We start from the raw sequence: 17,211 nt of genomic DNA, 5'->3' as shown, positions 1-17,211 counted from the left end.
CTGTAGCTGTTCTGATGTCTATAGTGTCCCTTTAAATATAGTTAAATTGGCTCAAGGGTTCTAGGAGTATATTCTCTTCTTAACATTTGAATTTCTGTTACCAATAACTTATCTGTTACATAGCCTTTTTCGTAATAATTGTTCTCAATAATTGGCTTCTTTACATAGAACACTCTAAAGCAAGTTTATTAACTCAATACAAGATACAGAGAAGACTGTGTGTTAACTATATAGAACCATCTCGTTATGGGCGAAATATCTGACACATATAATGGCGTTTATATCACAGCGCTCCACATTTACGTTAAAACTTTTACTGAATTCTACAGACTGATTACATTATATGTATTTTTTCCAGATATCAATGAATGTGCATCTAATACTACTAATACCTGCTCACCTTTGGCAACTTGTATCAACACCCCGGGAAGCTATGAATGTCAGTGCATCCCAGGAACGGTGGATAATAATACAACCAATCCTGGTAGACAATGCACAGGTAAGTACTGCCTAGGACATGTGTACATGGATATAAACAATATGGAACATTATTTCAGTAATGTAAATTGTTACATTAATTTTTTTTTTAGTAACTAAATCATTGTTTAGCAATATAATTAAAATAAAAAAAAATCCTTAAAAGGATCAATTAACTCTAAGACCTTGGAGTCTCTTTCAGTTTTCTTGACTGTCACCTTTAGTGCAATATACACCAAACAGTCAGTTGAGGATTTTTTAGGCCAAAATAAGAAGTTGAAGAGAAATAATTGGGTCCGGAATAGTTTTCTAATTTGGCAATTTTGTTTTAAAGGGACACTATAGTCACCTGAACAACTACAGCTTAATGTATTTGTTCAGGTGAGATCTATAGCTCCCTGCAGGCAATCTAATGTAAACACTGTATTTTCAGAGAAAATACAGTGTTTACATTGATTGATAGGAATACCTCCAGTGGCCGTCACTCAGACTGCCACCAGAGGGACTTCCTATCATGCAGGGCCCTAAAAAGGCCTTGTACACGTCAGACGTATTAAAATATGTCTGACGTGCAGGAGAGAGAAGGCACTGTGTCCTTCTCTCTCCAGCCTGTCAGCAGAGGAGGGGGGCGGGCAAAGACCGCGAGCTGAGCTGTCAGTCAGCTCAGCTCGCGGCCGCGCACATGCGCGGTAGTGCGCTCAGGACTTCAGAGGGCGGCATGAATAGCAAAGCAGCGCATGCGCACAAGGGAGCAATGACTCTTCCAAATGGAAGCGTCTGATTGCTCCCTGCTCGCGCCCGCCTATTTCGTCATTTTGACGAAATAGGGTGCGCGGCTTCACGAGGCTCCCGGCGCTGGAATGAGGTGAGTAAAATATTCTCCCTGGAGAGTCCCTTTAAATTTGGCAAATAGCTTGTCAACTGAAAACATTACGCTGTAGTTGTTCTGGTGACTATATTGTCCCGTTAACCCCTTCCTGATCAGAGACGTACCAGGTACGTCCTCCAAAAAAACAACAGCGGATGTACCCGGCACGTCATTTGGTAAATCGACACTTACCTGACCACTGGCGTTCCCCCACCAGTGATCGCGATCCTGGGGTCCATCTGGGAGGTCAGACAGATCCCCACTGCCCGATCCAGCCCTCAATAGAATAACAAAAAAATAATAAAATTAAATTTGTTCTAACTGGTTTTTATATTAATATCCATATATGTTTAAATCAAAATACATTTAGAATGACGTTATAAATACATATATCCCTTTAACGATCATGGACGTACTAGGTACATCCGACAAAAAACGGTCGTTAAGGACTGCGGACGTACCTAGTACGTCAGTGGCAAATAGGAGCCCTGGACTTACCTGGACCTGCGATCCGTGGCGATCACAGTCGGGGGGTACTGCCGGAGACCACAGCAGTCCCCCAGCAGCAGCCACGGCCACTCTGGCCCTCCAGGGCCATGTGATCAAAATGATCACATGGCCGCAATAGGAGTCTATGGAGCTGCCAGCAGGGGGACTGTCTGAGCTGTCAGGCAGTCCCCAAGGCTGCTAAAAAGTAAAAATGAAATATATATATATAAATATATATATATATATATTATACATATATTATATATGTATACAATATTATAAAATAATCAAAGCATTTTATAAAAGATTATACATATATAATGCATATATATGATTTCATTATAAGTGTACTTTGAGATATATCCACATATCGCAAAATACACTTATAATAAAATCATATATATGCATTCTGGGTAGGCGTATGCAATGAGCTCAACAAAGAACCACATTCTTTGTTGAGTTCATTTGCATATACCTACCCAGATACTCTTGCAGTAGTGAGAGCACTGTTAAAGTGGGATTTCTGTGGGAAAAGCAAGTCTTATGGCTTGACTGGTGTGTGTATTTGTGTTTAGCAATGTATTAACTATCCACTTACTTCAGGTGGAAGAGGTTTTCATCCACACTTTTTTCCCCACCACAACTCTCTTGGTATGTACTTTGCAAGTAATGCCAGGCCTTCAAGCCAGTAACCAACCTCATGCTGATGAGTTGCATTAACAACGAAACAGCTGTCCATGAGTGGTTCACTAGCTTTGCTCCTCTTCCTGAGTTGTGTTTCAAAGCTGTTGTATACAGCAGACACATACTCCAAGGAATCCATGTATAAAGTGGAATTATGAGGCAAAAATATGGTTCTTTGTTGATCTCATTTGCATACACCTATCCAGAATCCCTTGCAGTAGTGAGAGCACTGTTAAAGTGAGATTTCTGTGGGAAAAGCAAGTCTTAAGGCTTGACTGGTGTGTGCATTTGTGTTTAGCAATTTATTAACTATCTACTTATTTCAGGTGGAAGGGGTTTTCATCCACACTTTTTTTCCCCCACCATCCGTATACATACATACTATACATACATACATACATACACATGTAATACACATGTATTATATGTGTGTGTTTATATATATATATATATATATATATATATATATATACACACCGTATATACTCGAGTATAAGCCGACCAGAATATAAGCCGAGGCCCCTAATTTTACCCCAAAAAACTGGGAAAACTTATTGACTCGAGTATAAGACTAGGGTGGGAAATGCAGCAGCTACTGGTAAATTTCTAAATCAAATTAGATCCTAAAAAAATTATATTAATTGAATATTTATTTACAGTGTGTGTATATAATGAATGCAGAGTGTGTGTATGAATGCAGTGTGTGTGTGTATGAATGCAGTGTGTGTGTGTATGAATGCAGTGTGTGTGTATGAATGCAGTGTGTGTATGAGTGCAGCGTGTGTATGAATGCAGTGTGTGTATGAGTGCAGCGTGTGTGTATGAGTGCAGCGTGTGTGTATGAGTGCAGTGTGTGTGTATGAGTGCAGTGTGTGTGTGTGTTGCAGAGCCTTGGTGGGGGGTGGGTAATTTTATTATTATTATTTTTTAATTATTTTAATACTTTTTGTTATTATTATTTTTTATTTTATTTAATTATTATTTTTTATTTTATTTTATTATAATTTAAATGTTTTTCGTCCCCCCATCCTGCTTGATATGGCAGGGAGGGGGGCTCTCACTCCCTGGTGGTCCAGTGGATGGGCTGTGTAGGAGGGGGCTGGCAGAGCTCTTACTTACCTCTCCTGCAGCTCCTGTCAGCTCCCTCCTCCTCCGCGCCGGTCTGTTCAGCACCTCTGTCAGCTCCCAGTGTAAGTCTCGCGAGAGCCACACTATGACCCCGTGGCTCTCGCGAGACTTACACTGGGAGCTGACAGAGGTGCTGAACGGACCGGCGAGGAGGAGAAGGGAGCTGACAGGAGCTGCAGGAGAGGTAAGTAAACGCATACAGCCCCCACAGCCCCATTGTCTGTATTATGGCAGTAAATTGCCATAATACAGACAATTGACTCGAGTATAAGCTGAGTTGGGGTTTTTCATCACAAAAAATGTGCTGAAAAAAATCGGCTTATACTCGAGTATATACGGTATATCTATATAATACAGTATCTTACAAAAGTGAGTACACCCCTCACATTTTTTTAAAGATTTTATTATATCTTTTCATGAGACAACACTGAAGAAATGACACTTTGCTACAATGTAAAGTAGTAAGTGTTCAGCATGTATAACAGTGTAAATGTGCTGTACCCTCAAAATAACTCAACACACAGCCATTAATGTCTAAACCGTTGGCAACAAAAGTGAGTACACCCCTAAGTGGAAATGTCCAAATTGGGCCCAATTAGCCATTTTCCCTCCCCAGTGTCATGTGACTCGTTAGTGTTACAAGGTCTCAGGTGTGAATGGGGAGCAGGTGTGTTAAATTTGGTGGTATAACTCTCACACTCTCTCATACTCGTCACTGGAAGTTCAACGTAGCACCTCATGGCAAAGAAATCTCTGGGGATCTGAAAAAAAAACGATTGCCGCTCTACATAAAGATGTCCTAGGCTATAAGAGGATTGCCAAGACCCTGAACTGAGCTGCACGGTGGGCATGGTTTCACAGGACAGGTTCCACTCAGAACAGGTCTCGTCATGGTCAACCAAAGAAGTTTAGTGCACGTGCTCAGCGTCATAGCCAGAGGTTGTCTTTGGGAAAAAGACGGATCAGTGCTGCAGATGTTGAAGGGGTGAAGGATCAACCTGTCAATGTTCAGACCATATGCTGCATACTGCATCAAATTGATGTGCATTGCTGTCATCCCAGAAGGAAGCCTCTCCTAAATATGATGCACAAGAAAGCCTGCAAACAGTTCGCTGAAGACAAGCAGACTAAGGACATGGATTACTGGAACCATGTCCTGTGGTCCGATGAGACCAATATAAATGTATTTGGTTCAGATGGTGTCAAGTGTGTGTGGTGGCAACCAAGTGAGGAGTACAAAGACAAGCTTGTCTTGCCTACAGTCAAGCATGGTGGTGGGAGTGTCATGGTCTGGGCCTGCATGAGTGCTGCCGGCACTGGGGAGACAGTTCATTGAGAGAACCATGAATGCCAACACGTACTGTGACATACTGAAGCAGAGCATGATCCCGTCCCTTCAGAGACTGGGCCGCAGGAAAGTATTCCAACATGATAACGACCCCAAACACACCTCCAAGACAACCACTGCCTTGCTAAAGAAGCTGAAGGTAAAGGTGATGGACTGGCCAAGTATGTCTCCAGACCTAATCCCTATTGACCATCTGTGGGGCATCCTCAAATTGAAGGTGGGGGAGCGCAAGGTCTATAACCTCCACCAGCTACGTAATGTTGTCATGGAGGAGTGAAAGAGGACTCCAGTGGAAACTTGTGAAGCTCTGGTGAACTCCATGCCCATGAGGGTTAAGGAAGTGCTGGAAAGTAATGGTGACCACACAAAATATTGACACTCTGGGCCCAATTTGGACATTTCCACTTAGGGGTTGCTCTCACTTTTGGTGCCAACGGTATAGACATTATTGGCTGTGTGTTGAGTTATTTTCAGGGGACAGCAAATTTACACTGTTATAGAGGCTGTACACTTACTACTTTACATTGTAGCAGAATGTCATTTCTTCAGTGTTGCCACATGAAAAGATCTAATAAACTATTTACAAAAAATGTGAGGGGTGTATTCACTTTTGTGAGATACACTATATATATATATATATATATATATATATATATATGCACAGACACACACGTAGGCCGGCAAATATGTGGATGACTGGGGAGAAGGATCCACTGTGAACAACCCTGGATGCCACCTGACATGTTGTCTCCTTCTGCTTTCTCACGGAAGTACTCCGGTCCTATTTTTCAATCCCTTTATTCCGCTCAGGTACGTTTGCGCTGGCGTTCTTGCCTTCTAGCGCAAGGTCCCCGGCATCCTACATAATGAGTGCGCACGCCCGGGCATTCAGATGTTTGCGCGGGCGCATCAATTCATTTCCTCACGAACGCGTGGACACGAATAAGGTGTTCATGCCTGTTTGCACACACGTTCGTTTTTTTCCCCATGAGCGCGCGGGATTCGGTATATTGGCATGTTCATATTGGGGTCAGTAACACATAACAGGAATTGAGAATCCATGCCTAAAGTACAATGTGAGAGAAAAATAACACAAACAATGACTACCCAAAGGTTTGACACAGACTGGTGGTAGAATTAGTGAATGGAAAGTGTTAAAATACCACCATTTAAAATACCCTAGGGTGTCTACATTTCAGAAATATATGGTTTGATGGGGGTAAATTACATTGTCCGGCTTCAAAAATTTCACAAATAGGACATGGGTGCATGATGACCAGCTGTGAAAATTCCAAGTTGGAAAACTGGAATGCACACCATCCAAATAAGGTCTTTTAGCCCCCGGAGAACCCAACACACCTATACATGGGTGGTATAACTGTACTCGGGAGATGTTGCTGAACACATATTGGGGTGTTCTTTGGCAGTAACCCTTAAAGTTCTCAGTAGATGTATTCTTAAATTACTGTGTGTCAAAAAAAATCACCAATTATTTTTTTTTTATTTGGAATAGATTGGTAAAATGGTTGCATGAAAAGAGTCAAAATACCCCAAGTTTAATATCTTAGGTTGTCTTATTTTTAAAAAAAAATATTTAAATGTGCAGGTTTATTTAGGGATTCCTTACAGATATCAGTGATATTTTTAAAAAATAAATGGTTTGGAAATAGCAAAGTGCTACTTGTACTTATTGCCCTATAACTTTCCAAAAAAAGCTAAGAACATGATAACATTGGGTATTTCTAAACTCAAGAAACTATTTAGCATGGGTGTTTTGTGGCGGTTGTAGATGCGTAACAGATTTTGGGGTCAAAGTTCAAAAAAGTGTGACAGCCCTGGTCCTTAACGGTAAGAAAATTGAAAAATGGTCTGGTCACTAAGGGGTTAAATATAGTTGCAGTGACTCGAGGATTTTAGGAATATCCTAAACTCTTCTTGACATTTGAATTTCTGTTAACAATAACTTGTCTCTAAGAGAGCCTTTTCCTTGCAGTTAAACAAGATAACGTTTATTACATGAATCAGATACAAGGGAGATTGCTTTTTACTTTATTTGTGTATGTTAATACCTTCATATTATAACCCGTTACATTTGCTTTACAATGTCTATATAATTCATTAGTTGATTTGTTTCGTTACAGATATAAATGAGTGTGCAAATTCTACTTTGAACACCTGTTCGTCTTTTGCTACTTGTACCAACACTCCTGGGAGCTATCAGTGTCAGTGTTACCCAGGATATTCTGATACCAATACAACTAATCCTGGACGACAATGCATTGGTGAGTACTGCCCGAAACATACAGTATACAACTGTGTCTAAATAACTGGAGACATTTACTCAAGAAAATGTATGTTACTTAACTTGTCTTAAAGTAACATTGTCCTCCTTTAATATTTACTTAGTTTGACATGTGACTGCTGCTCTGCTATGATCAGTCGTGTATCAGAAATCCAGTAATAGGAGGAACTGAGAGAGCAAAGTGATAACCTTAGACATGCCCTGATTCCCTAACTCTGGAAGGGAGTGAAATCCCTGGAAATGCATAACTCTAAACAAAGAAATGAGAAGATATAAATGGGTGTCAGAGAGATCTGATATGTGAGGGGTAGCGGGAATATCACTTTTCCTACGAGAGGGCAAAACAGTGATCATGGTGTTCCTTTATGTTCCAAACAGAGATAATCACCAAACTCTTGAAAAACATTAGTGAGAACTAAAGAATTACATTTTAAATTTTAAACAAAATTAGTAGACTTGCTAACATTTTTTCAGCTTGCCTAAAATGTAAAATCCTTCAGCCGATTCTCCAGATTTTCAGTTTATTAAATAACTTAGCTCAAAATCTTTTCATTTGTTTTTAATTACAATGGTTAACTGATGTAATGGACATTTCACTTTGCAGCTCTCGGTTGAAGACTTTCACCCACGGATTGACTAATCATACACAAACCTGTAATCAATCAGCAATGCAGTCAGTTCTAAGTCGGGGAGTTTCTATGTGACAGATATTTACTTTCCACTTTAGTTTGCAGAGACCAGTCACTGCATTAATTTTCTGTCTACTTTCAAACTATAATTTTCTGGTAAATAAAAAAAAATAGCATATATTTTAATAAACACATGACAAGTGCACAGTCGTTGACCGGCATAGTCATAACACTTACCCCCACATCCCCAAAAAGACAAGGACACTGACTTTTCTTATTGTAAAATATTTGTACACAGCTTTATTAACTTATAAGAAAATATAACAAAATAGGATAATTGCCAACAAAACCATACTCATATGTAAACCACCATCCCCTCATACATAAATTACCCCTGGAAGTGACCCAACAAAACAAAACATAACAATATAAACTAGAAAAGCTACAATTTCTGTGGAAATTGTGAAGTGTTCTTGCCTCCACCAGTAGTCTGCAACTGGAGTTGGCGGAGTAACTGTTATTATTTATATAGCACATTTAATTGCAACGTTGTTGCCCAAAGTGCTTCACAGTTACATTAAAACATACAGTTATAAAAACATTAGCAGGTGTACAAAAGGCCCTGTCTATGACATCACTTGCTGCTGCAGCCTGGCACAGGTCAGAGTATTTTGGCGGTTGCCATCTTCAAACGGTCGTATTTTAGAAACTGTAAATCCTACAGCGAAGAGCTTTATATTGTGAGAATCACAAGACCCAGACCTACATTTTGATGCATAGTATGTCTCTGAAGTATTAAAAATTCAGGCACAGTCGCAGTTTAGAAATTGCCCTTCAAGTTTGAGCTGACTTGAGTGAAGTTTCAATGAATGTCAATGGAAGGCGTGAGTTGCAAACAAATGGTCATATTGTGAAAACTATCAGGACTATGGCATAGCCGTGGACATTTCTATTGGCAGCAGGGATAGCTGAACGTTTTGATATAAGATTTGTGTAGGTGGGCTTGAAAATGAGGGAGTGGTGTCAGTTTAGAAATCATGTCCTGATTTTTAAGCTTTTGCCAGCTCCCACTCTAGTTTTGAACATTTTGCCATTCATTCCTATGGGACAAATTTCGCCACAAGAACGACGATATTCCGTGAACCATTCGGCGAAACGTTCCACAAAGTAATAGCAATCCGCACGTTTTGGTATATTATGGTCTATGTAGTGTAAAAACTGTGGGAGGAGTTAGGGTGGCAAATTTGGCTATAATAATAATATATATGTGAGATAACATTAAGTGGTCTTGCTATGCAAGAACACTTAATAACATGACATAAAACACTGTCGTTCCAACACCCCTACATCTCCAACAACGAGCCAACAACGAGCTCGAACCTACCAACCAAGTGAAACATTCCTGCCTAATCCATACTAACTTAGCCATGCCCCACTTCCTACTCCATCTACCCCCAAAATTTAACTTGGCCATTCCCCACCACTGTGAAGAAACCGGAAAAAACCCAAAACAAAATAACAGGGAGGGACAAATAGCAGGTAAGTGAAGGTTATTCAAAATAGCCACTACCTAAAATGGCCGATATGTATATCCCTAACAAACCCCTTTATGGCCGATATGTATATCCCTAATAAACCCCTATATCCCTAACAAACCCTGCTCTCACTGACCTAATTGACATGTTTTTTATGCCTACTTCCCGGCCTTATCAAGGTCCATTCCACTCTCTTTGCTGTTCCATGGGCTACAGGACAGTTCCATTGTTTAATTAGCAACAGCAAAATGTAATTTGCTACCATGAAATTGTCACATTCTATTTTAAAAAAGTTTAGTTCAGTGATGCTTTAATATAGACTTTATGGATAAAAAGATAAGCCATAAAGTAACTTAAAGGAACTTTATAGTGTCAGGAATACAAACATGTATTACTGACATTATAGTCCTGATGTGACATTTTAGGTGACTGTCTTCACTCCGATCGTGCAGAAAAGGTTATTTAACTCACCTATTTCCCCACGCCAGGCCAGCAGGCCCTGCCTGGCTTAGCCTCTATGGCTGAGATTATCAATCTTGATGATCTCGGCCAATCCAATGCTTTCCCAAAGCAAACCAGGCAGAATCTTCTTATAGATCAATCAATGCATCTCAACGTGGAGCATTCAGTGTCTCCATGCAGAGTTTCTCCATGTACACAGCGCAGTACTGAACATGGAAGCACCTCTAGTGGCTGTGCCTGGAGGTGTTGTTAGGCAGCAATATAAAAACTGCATTTTCTCTGAAAAGGCAGTGTTTACATTGAAAAGCCTACAAGCTATAGATACCAGAACCATTACATTAAGCTGTACTGGTCCTGGTAACCATAGAGTCCCTTTAAGCAGATTTCTTCTTTAAAATTGGTAGAATCAAGGAAGCCATGCATACAGGATAGCATCAACAAGTTTAATGCTTACGTTTAATGGGTTATTGTCTAAATCATATGTAGTCACCCACCCTATATGGTTTGGCTATTTTTCTTTGAAGTGTTTGCGTTAGCAGGTGACATAGAAATTGGTGTAGACGTGTTATAAATATTGCATCATCGATCGTAATTACATTTTCAAAGAAGCCGCAACTTAGCAAATAAGGAAAGATCTCTGGATTAGCAGACAAATACCCAAGCTTGTATAAATAGAGCAGATTCTGAACTTGGACTGTAACTCATTTTAACATGTGAGGGCCTTTAAAGGTAAACTGGACTTATATTTTTGAAGGTCGGATTGATGTTCCATTATTTGTAGGGTTGTATGTTGTGTTTCTTTAGAAAAAAAAAAGTAATTGCTCAGTTTATGTATTCAAGGTCATTCAGCTAAATTTACTTTTATTAAGAGGAGTGAAATAGCCTTAAAGCGGCACTGTCATGCCGAACTTACCTTTCCTCAAACTGTTCCTCTTCTCCCCCTCTCTGAGAATCTGTTCTCCGTTTCTTCCTGTCTGCTATAGTTTTCTTTAAAATCATAAGACAAAGTAGGGACTCTTTGTCTTATGGAGGATTCCTCCACTTGGCCAGCTCTGACCAGCGGAGGAGCAAAGTGTGCTTCATTTCCGCTGGTCAGAGCAATTTTCCCATAATTCTTACCTTTCCTCCCTGTTCCCACGATGCTTCCTGTCATTTTAGCCGAAACTGCCGAATTGCGTTCTAACTGAATGAGAACAGTATGTTCGTTTGTTTTAGAACGCAATTCGGGACTTTGTTCGGATCGCAATTTCATTCGAATGAATGAAACTCCGATCCTATTCATTGCCGCGGCTGCATCTTGCAGCCACTTAGTAGATAACTCCCTAATTCCCACGGTATTAGGGAGCTATCTACTAAAAGGCTGAAAGACCTAAATTGGTCTTTCAGCCAAATTTACTAATACTAAGTAAAGATTACTTAGTATTAGTAAATAATATGCCCCTACTCGCTATACCGCGAGTAGGGGCATGTCTAGTAAACAGTGAGCAGCCAGTGGCTGCTCACTGTAAAAAAACAAACAAAAAAACTATTGGCCTCCACCCCTAAACGACGGGTGGGGGCCCTAAAGTAAAATAAGGGGGGAGACCTATTGTCCCATAAATTCCAAAGAACTTTCCCACGCTGTGTAAAATGACAAAGAGCACTCTGATTGGCTTAAACCCACCAATCAGAGTGTTCTTAGCCTAAGTGCAGGGCGGGGCAAGGCTTTATAAGCCTTCCCCCGCCCTGCGGAGCTCAGTCTGTGCGGAGCCCTCCATGGGTGAAGATGGATTTTTTTTTCTTTTTCGTCTGGTTTTTTATTTTATTTTAAGTTCGATGGGTATAGTGGATTTTATTTGCCCTTTTTTGGGGCTCAAAAATGAAGATTTCAGAAAAAGGAAGATGTCGAATGGTAAGTTTAATTTTTTTTACAGGGTAGTAATTTTATTCCCCCCTCACTATTTTTTAGGGTGAGGGGGGTAGGTAGGGGCTTTTTTATTTGGGTGGGGGATGGGTGACTAGGGGCTTGGGGACCCCTAGTCACCTTTGATGGAGGGGGGGTTATTTGATTTAGGGACCCCACCCGCCACCCAGGGGTGGGGGCCGGTGGGGGGAGGACAGTAGGTGTCGTCCCCCCCTCATTATCATTATGGCCCCCACCCGCCGCCCAGGGGTGGGGGCCGGAGAGGGGGAGGACAGTAGGTCCCCCTCGTTATCTTTATGGCCCCCACCCACCACCCAGGGGTGGGGGCCGGGGGGAGGACAGTAGGTGTCCCCCCCCTTCATTATCATTATGGCCCCCACCTGCTGCCCAGGGGTGGGAGCCGGGGGGGGAGGACAGTAGGATCCCCCCCTTCATTATCATTATGGCCACCACCCGCCGCCCAAGGGTGGGGGCCGGAGGTGGGAGGACAGTAGGTCCCCCCCCCTTCTTTATCATTATGGCCCCCACCCGCCGCCCAGGGGTGGAGGCCTGGGGGGTAGAACAGTAGGTCCCCCCCATTATCATTACCAGGGGTGGGGGCCGGGGGGAGGACAGTAGGTCCCCCCCCTCATTATAAATTATGGCCCCCACCCACCGCTCAAGGGTGGGGGCCGGGGGTGGGGGGAGGACAGTAGGTCCCCATCCCTCCATTGTAATTTATGGCCCCCACCAGCCACTGGCTGCTCACTGTTTAGTAGACATGCCCCTAATCGCGGTATAGCGAGTAGGGGCATTTGGGAGATTTTATTCTCCTTTATACTATTATGGGGGTCATATTGACCCCCATAGAGTGAGGGGGGGACCGAGGGGGCTTATGAAGTGGTGGGGAGCACTGCTCCCTGCCGCTTCTGTCTTTACATATTACAAGGAGGGAGCTGCACGCCGGTAGCTCCCTCCTTGTAATAAACTGAACGAACAAACTAACACTGATACTCAGTGTTAGTTTGTTCGGCTGATTTTTCTATTCATTCATTCGTCTGATGAATGAATGAATAGATGAAATTCCTGTTCACATGTCCAGGTGTTTAACTGGGCATGTGCAGGAATCTCAGCGCTATCTAGTGTGGGCAGATGACGTGTCCCACAGGGACTTCACTTACCCACACAAAGATGGCGGCGCCCTGAATAAAGATCGGGGCAGAAAATACAGATTAATAAATAGGTAATCTGGGGGGCTTAGGGGCATTTGGGGGTGACTAAGGGGTCAACTAAGGGGTCAATTGGATGTAGTGGAGGTGGGAGGGGGGTTAAAAAAAACCGGGATTCGGCATGACAGTGCCGCTTTAAACTGTCTCAGGTGGACCCAAAATATAAACTGAGAAAAACATCTCCGTGGGTATTTATAAATAAATTCCTAGTCCAAGTTAATGGAAACTGGGTGTTGCATTTGGGCTGGGGCAGAATCTGAACACAACGAATAAAAAATATAGTTTATCATAAGGACAAAAGACCTATTTATTTTATTTTGGAGATATTAGTGGCACATTATTATAATTATTAGCATTTATTTAGCTCCAACAAACTCTGTACAATTATAGAATAGGGATATTTGACAACAAGTAATTTACATAATGAATATAACAGAGACAATAAGTGATATACCAATCTCCTCTCCAGTAGTGACAAAGCAGCAATCTGAGCAGTTTTGTCGATGTTCAAGTAATGTAAGACTCACCAAGATCTCTCCATCCCTTTTCTCCTACCTTCAATACAATTGAACCTATTTAGGAACCTTTGCCCTCAAATCCTCCCCATGCTGCTGACTCATTGGCTTCATTGCCAGCTTATTAACTTCAGAATGGAGTGATATCTGTTACTTAGGGAGAGCATAAAACAGGGTGCAAGAGAATACTGAGAACGGACAACAGCTCATATAGCCTGCCCGTCGCTTGGTCCCCACTCAGATCTCAAGCTGGTTGTAGCTCATCTGGTGCCATTACAATAAGAACCATTTGCACATCACATTGATGCCACTCAAAATGGCAGGACAGATCCAAAATGCAGACCGGTTCTCTCTGCAGGAGAGATACAGCAACCCCAGACAGTCGTTTAAACCTTGTTAGGCATCATCAGTGAGGTATAGCCAATATCCCTCTAGGAACCGTGAGCAAGGGATCCACATCTGGAATATCCTTTAAACCTAGGGAAAGCAAAAAACAGGGTGCAAGAGAATACTGAGAATGGACAACAGCTCACATAGCCTGCCATACTGTTGGTCCCCGCACAGATCTCAAGTTGGTTTTAGCTCATCTTGTGCCATTACAAAAAGAACCAGGCCATTTGCACATCAGACTGATCCCACCCAAAATGGCAGGACAGATCCAAACTCACAAGAGATACAGCAACCTCTGATATCTGTTACTTCATTTATACATTGCCCAAGCAAGTGCAAGACTTGCTGGGGGTAGCTATAGGTATAGGAGAAGGTAGAAGGGATCTCCTGCTCCCTGGTGTCACTCAACACTCAGTATAGATCTTTATGCCAGAGGCATATATGTTATGCTGAGAACTGAATCGTCTAGGTAAAGAGAGACCACACTTTACTGCAGATTTTTTTTTTCTTCAAAAATCTATACAATTGCCAGTTATACTAGCACAATCTATACATAATTGTTTTCCACTTGAATTTAAAGAATTGTCTGTGTAATTAATGTAATAGGTACACTTTAAGCAGTTAGCGTAGTCATATAAATAGTTAGCTAAAAGTGTTTTTCCAGGAGTTAGGAAACGGTTGATGAGCAAATAGCATTATGAAAGACTCTCATATATGTATTATCTTGCTAAAAAGTAGTCTCACTGTTTAGCAAAACAAAATAATTTCCTTGTTACTATATATTATCATTGCTGTTTTGTTTGTCTCTGAGTGCATAGAACAAATTGTATTTTCTCCTTCAGTTCCGTAAGGTATCATCCCCCATGAAAGTCACAGATACTGACACCTAGCATGACTGATTATTCAAAAGAATCATTCAAGTCTATCCCGTTTATTGTATTTCACATATTCCTTCACAATGCTTTCACATTGTGGAACAAAGTCAATATCACACTTTACAATATCCTACAGTTTCTATAGAGATTTCCACACAACATCTTGTTAGATGAATGTATTCCTCAACGCATTCGCTTTTCTAGCAAATAAAATTAAAGCATTGAATTGTGGTGATCATGGGCGTAGGAACCCAAAAAAATCTGGGGGGGATAGCATTTTTACTCGCCGGGTATATTCTTATTCCGTAAACTAGGAGTTGTTTATCCCATTGTACAGCGCTACGGAATTTGCAGTCGCTATATAAATGATTAAATAATAACAACATTAAAGGGTCACCACAGGGAAGGGGTTTTACTTACCCGGATACAGCGCCGGGATCCTCCTGATTAGAACCACCCCTACCCTTCCCATGAATATTAGAACCACCCCTACCCCTTCCATGCACAAAAGAACTCCACCTACCCCTTCCACGCACATTAACTCCCTACCCCTTCCATGCATATTAGTACCCCCCTAACCCCTTCCATGCATATTAGAACCCACTCTACCTCTTCCATTCATATTAGTACTCCCCTAACCCCTTCCAATAATTTTTCTACCTACCCCCTCCTCCCATCCATATTAGTAGCCCCCCTAAACCCTTCCAATTATTTTTCTACCTACCCCTCTCCCCTATCCTTATTAGTAGCCCCTCTAACCCTTTCCAATTATTTTTCTGCCATGTTAACTAACGCCAGTGCTGGAGTGCCTACATTAAAAGGCCTGCAGGGACAGGCTATAGACACCAGAACCACTACACTAAGCTGCAGTGCTTCTGGGGACTATAGTGTTTCTTTAATGTGAGGTAAATTAGAGATTAGTGCAACGAATAATATGCTAGATTGCCTACTTACAACCAGATGAGGATGATGATGGGCTCTAGCTGCAGTCTGGCTCCACTGGTCTGGTGTAGAACAGGCTCTCTGGAGGCTGTTTGTAACTGTGGTCACAAAAATCAATGTTCTGTGAGAACGGGAAGCAGCTCCATTTTTTGGGGGTCCTTTACACAGCTCAAGGTCTGGATCCCAGGGTCCACCTTCATGTTCCACCAATGAGTTTGTTCACAGGGGGTGGAGTGTGTAGGGGATGTCCTGATATGTGTGTAAGGAATGCATTGTGTGAATCTGTGTTTGTATGTGTAAGGGCTGCAAGGTGTGATTCTGTGTATGTACGGGATGCAGTGTGTGCGTCTGTAAGGGGTGCATTGAGTGTATGTACGGGGTGCATTGAGTGTGTAAGGTTGCATGATTGTGTGAGTGTGTGTGTGTGTGTGCACGGGGTGCATTGAGTGTGTGTAAGGATGAATTGTGTGTTTCTGTGTGTGTAAGGGTGGTATGATTGTGTGATTGTGTGTGTGTGTGTGTGTGGTGGATGTCAATCTCTCTCCCTCCCTTGTCACTCTTTCTCCCCCCCCTCCCTGCTTCTTTCTCCCCCCCCTCCCTCCCTGCTTCTTTCTCCCCCCCCCTCCCTCCCTGCTTCTTTCTCCCCCCCTCCCTCCCTGCTTCTTTCTCCCCCCCTCCCTCCCTGCTTCTTTCTCCCCCCCTCCCTCCCTGCTTCCTTCTCCCCCCCCTCCTTCCCTGCTTCCTTCTCCCCCCCCTCCCTCCCTGCTTCCTTCTCCCCCCCCTCCCTCCCTGCTTCCTTCTCCCCCCCTCCCTCCCTGCTTCTTTCTCCCCCCCCCCTCCCTGCTTCTTTCTCCCCCCCCTCCCTCCCTGCTTCTTTCTCCCCCCCCTCCCTCCCTGCTTCTTTCTTCCCCCCTCCCTCCCTGCTTCTTTCTCCCCCCCCTCCCTCCCTGCTTCTTTCTCCCCCCCTCCCTCCCTGCTTCTTTCTCCCCCCCTCCCTGCTTCTTTCTCCCCCCCCCTCCCTGCTTCTTTCTCCCCCCCTCCCTGCTTCTTTCTCCCCCCCTCCCTCCCTGCTTCTTTCTCCCCCCCTCCCTGCTTCTTTCTCCCCCCCCTCCCTGCTTCTTTCTCCCCCCCTCCCTGCTTCTTTCTCCCCCCCTCCCTGCTTCTTTCTCCCCCCCTCCCTGCTTCTTTCTCCCCCCCCTCCCTGCTTCTTTCTCCCCCCTCCCTGCTTCTTTCTCCCCCCCTCCCTGCTTCTTTCTCCCCCCCCTGCTTCTTTCTCCCCCCCCTCCCTGCTTCTTTCCCCCCTCCCTGCTTCTTTCCCCCCCTCCCTGCTTCTTTCTCCCCCCTCCCTGCTTCTTTCCCCCCCCTCCCTGTTTCTTTATTTCCCCACCCTCCCTCCCTGTTTCTTTATTTCCCCTCCCTCCCTGTTTCTTTATTCCCCCCCTTCCCCCCCCTGTTT

General features: G+C 43.0%; 1 protein-coding gene across 1 annotated transcript in view; it reads left to right on the top strand.

Moving 5' to 3' along the window:
• LOC134600026 (mucin-2-like) overlaps positions 1 to 17,211 on the top strand; it is a 389,376-nt gene that overhangs the window by 359,798 nt on the left and 12,367 nt on the right. Inside the window, exons 18-19 of the mRNA XM_063445024.1 lie at positions 359 to 499; positions 7,136 to 7,276. Coding sequence (XP_063301094.1) covers positions 359 to 499; positions 7,136 to 7,276 — 282 coding nt within the window. The remainder of the gene's footprint in view (positions 1 to 358; positions 500 to 7,135; positions 7,277 to 17,211) is intronic.

The sequence above is a fragment of the Pelobates fuscus genome, chromosome 1, assembly GCF_036172605.1.
Source record: "Pelobates fuscus isolate aPelFus1 chromosome 1, aPelFus1.pri, whole genome shotgun sequence".
NCBI classification, from domain to species: domain Eukaryota; kingdom Metazoa; phylum Chordata; class Amphibia; order Anura; family Pelobatidae; genus Pelobates; species Pelobates fuscus.
Note: the sequence above shows the minus strand (reverse complement) of the source record. Positions and strands in the feature narration are given on the sequence as shown.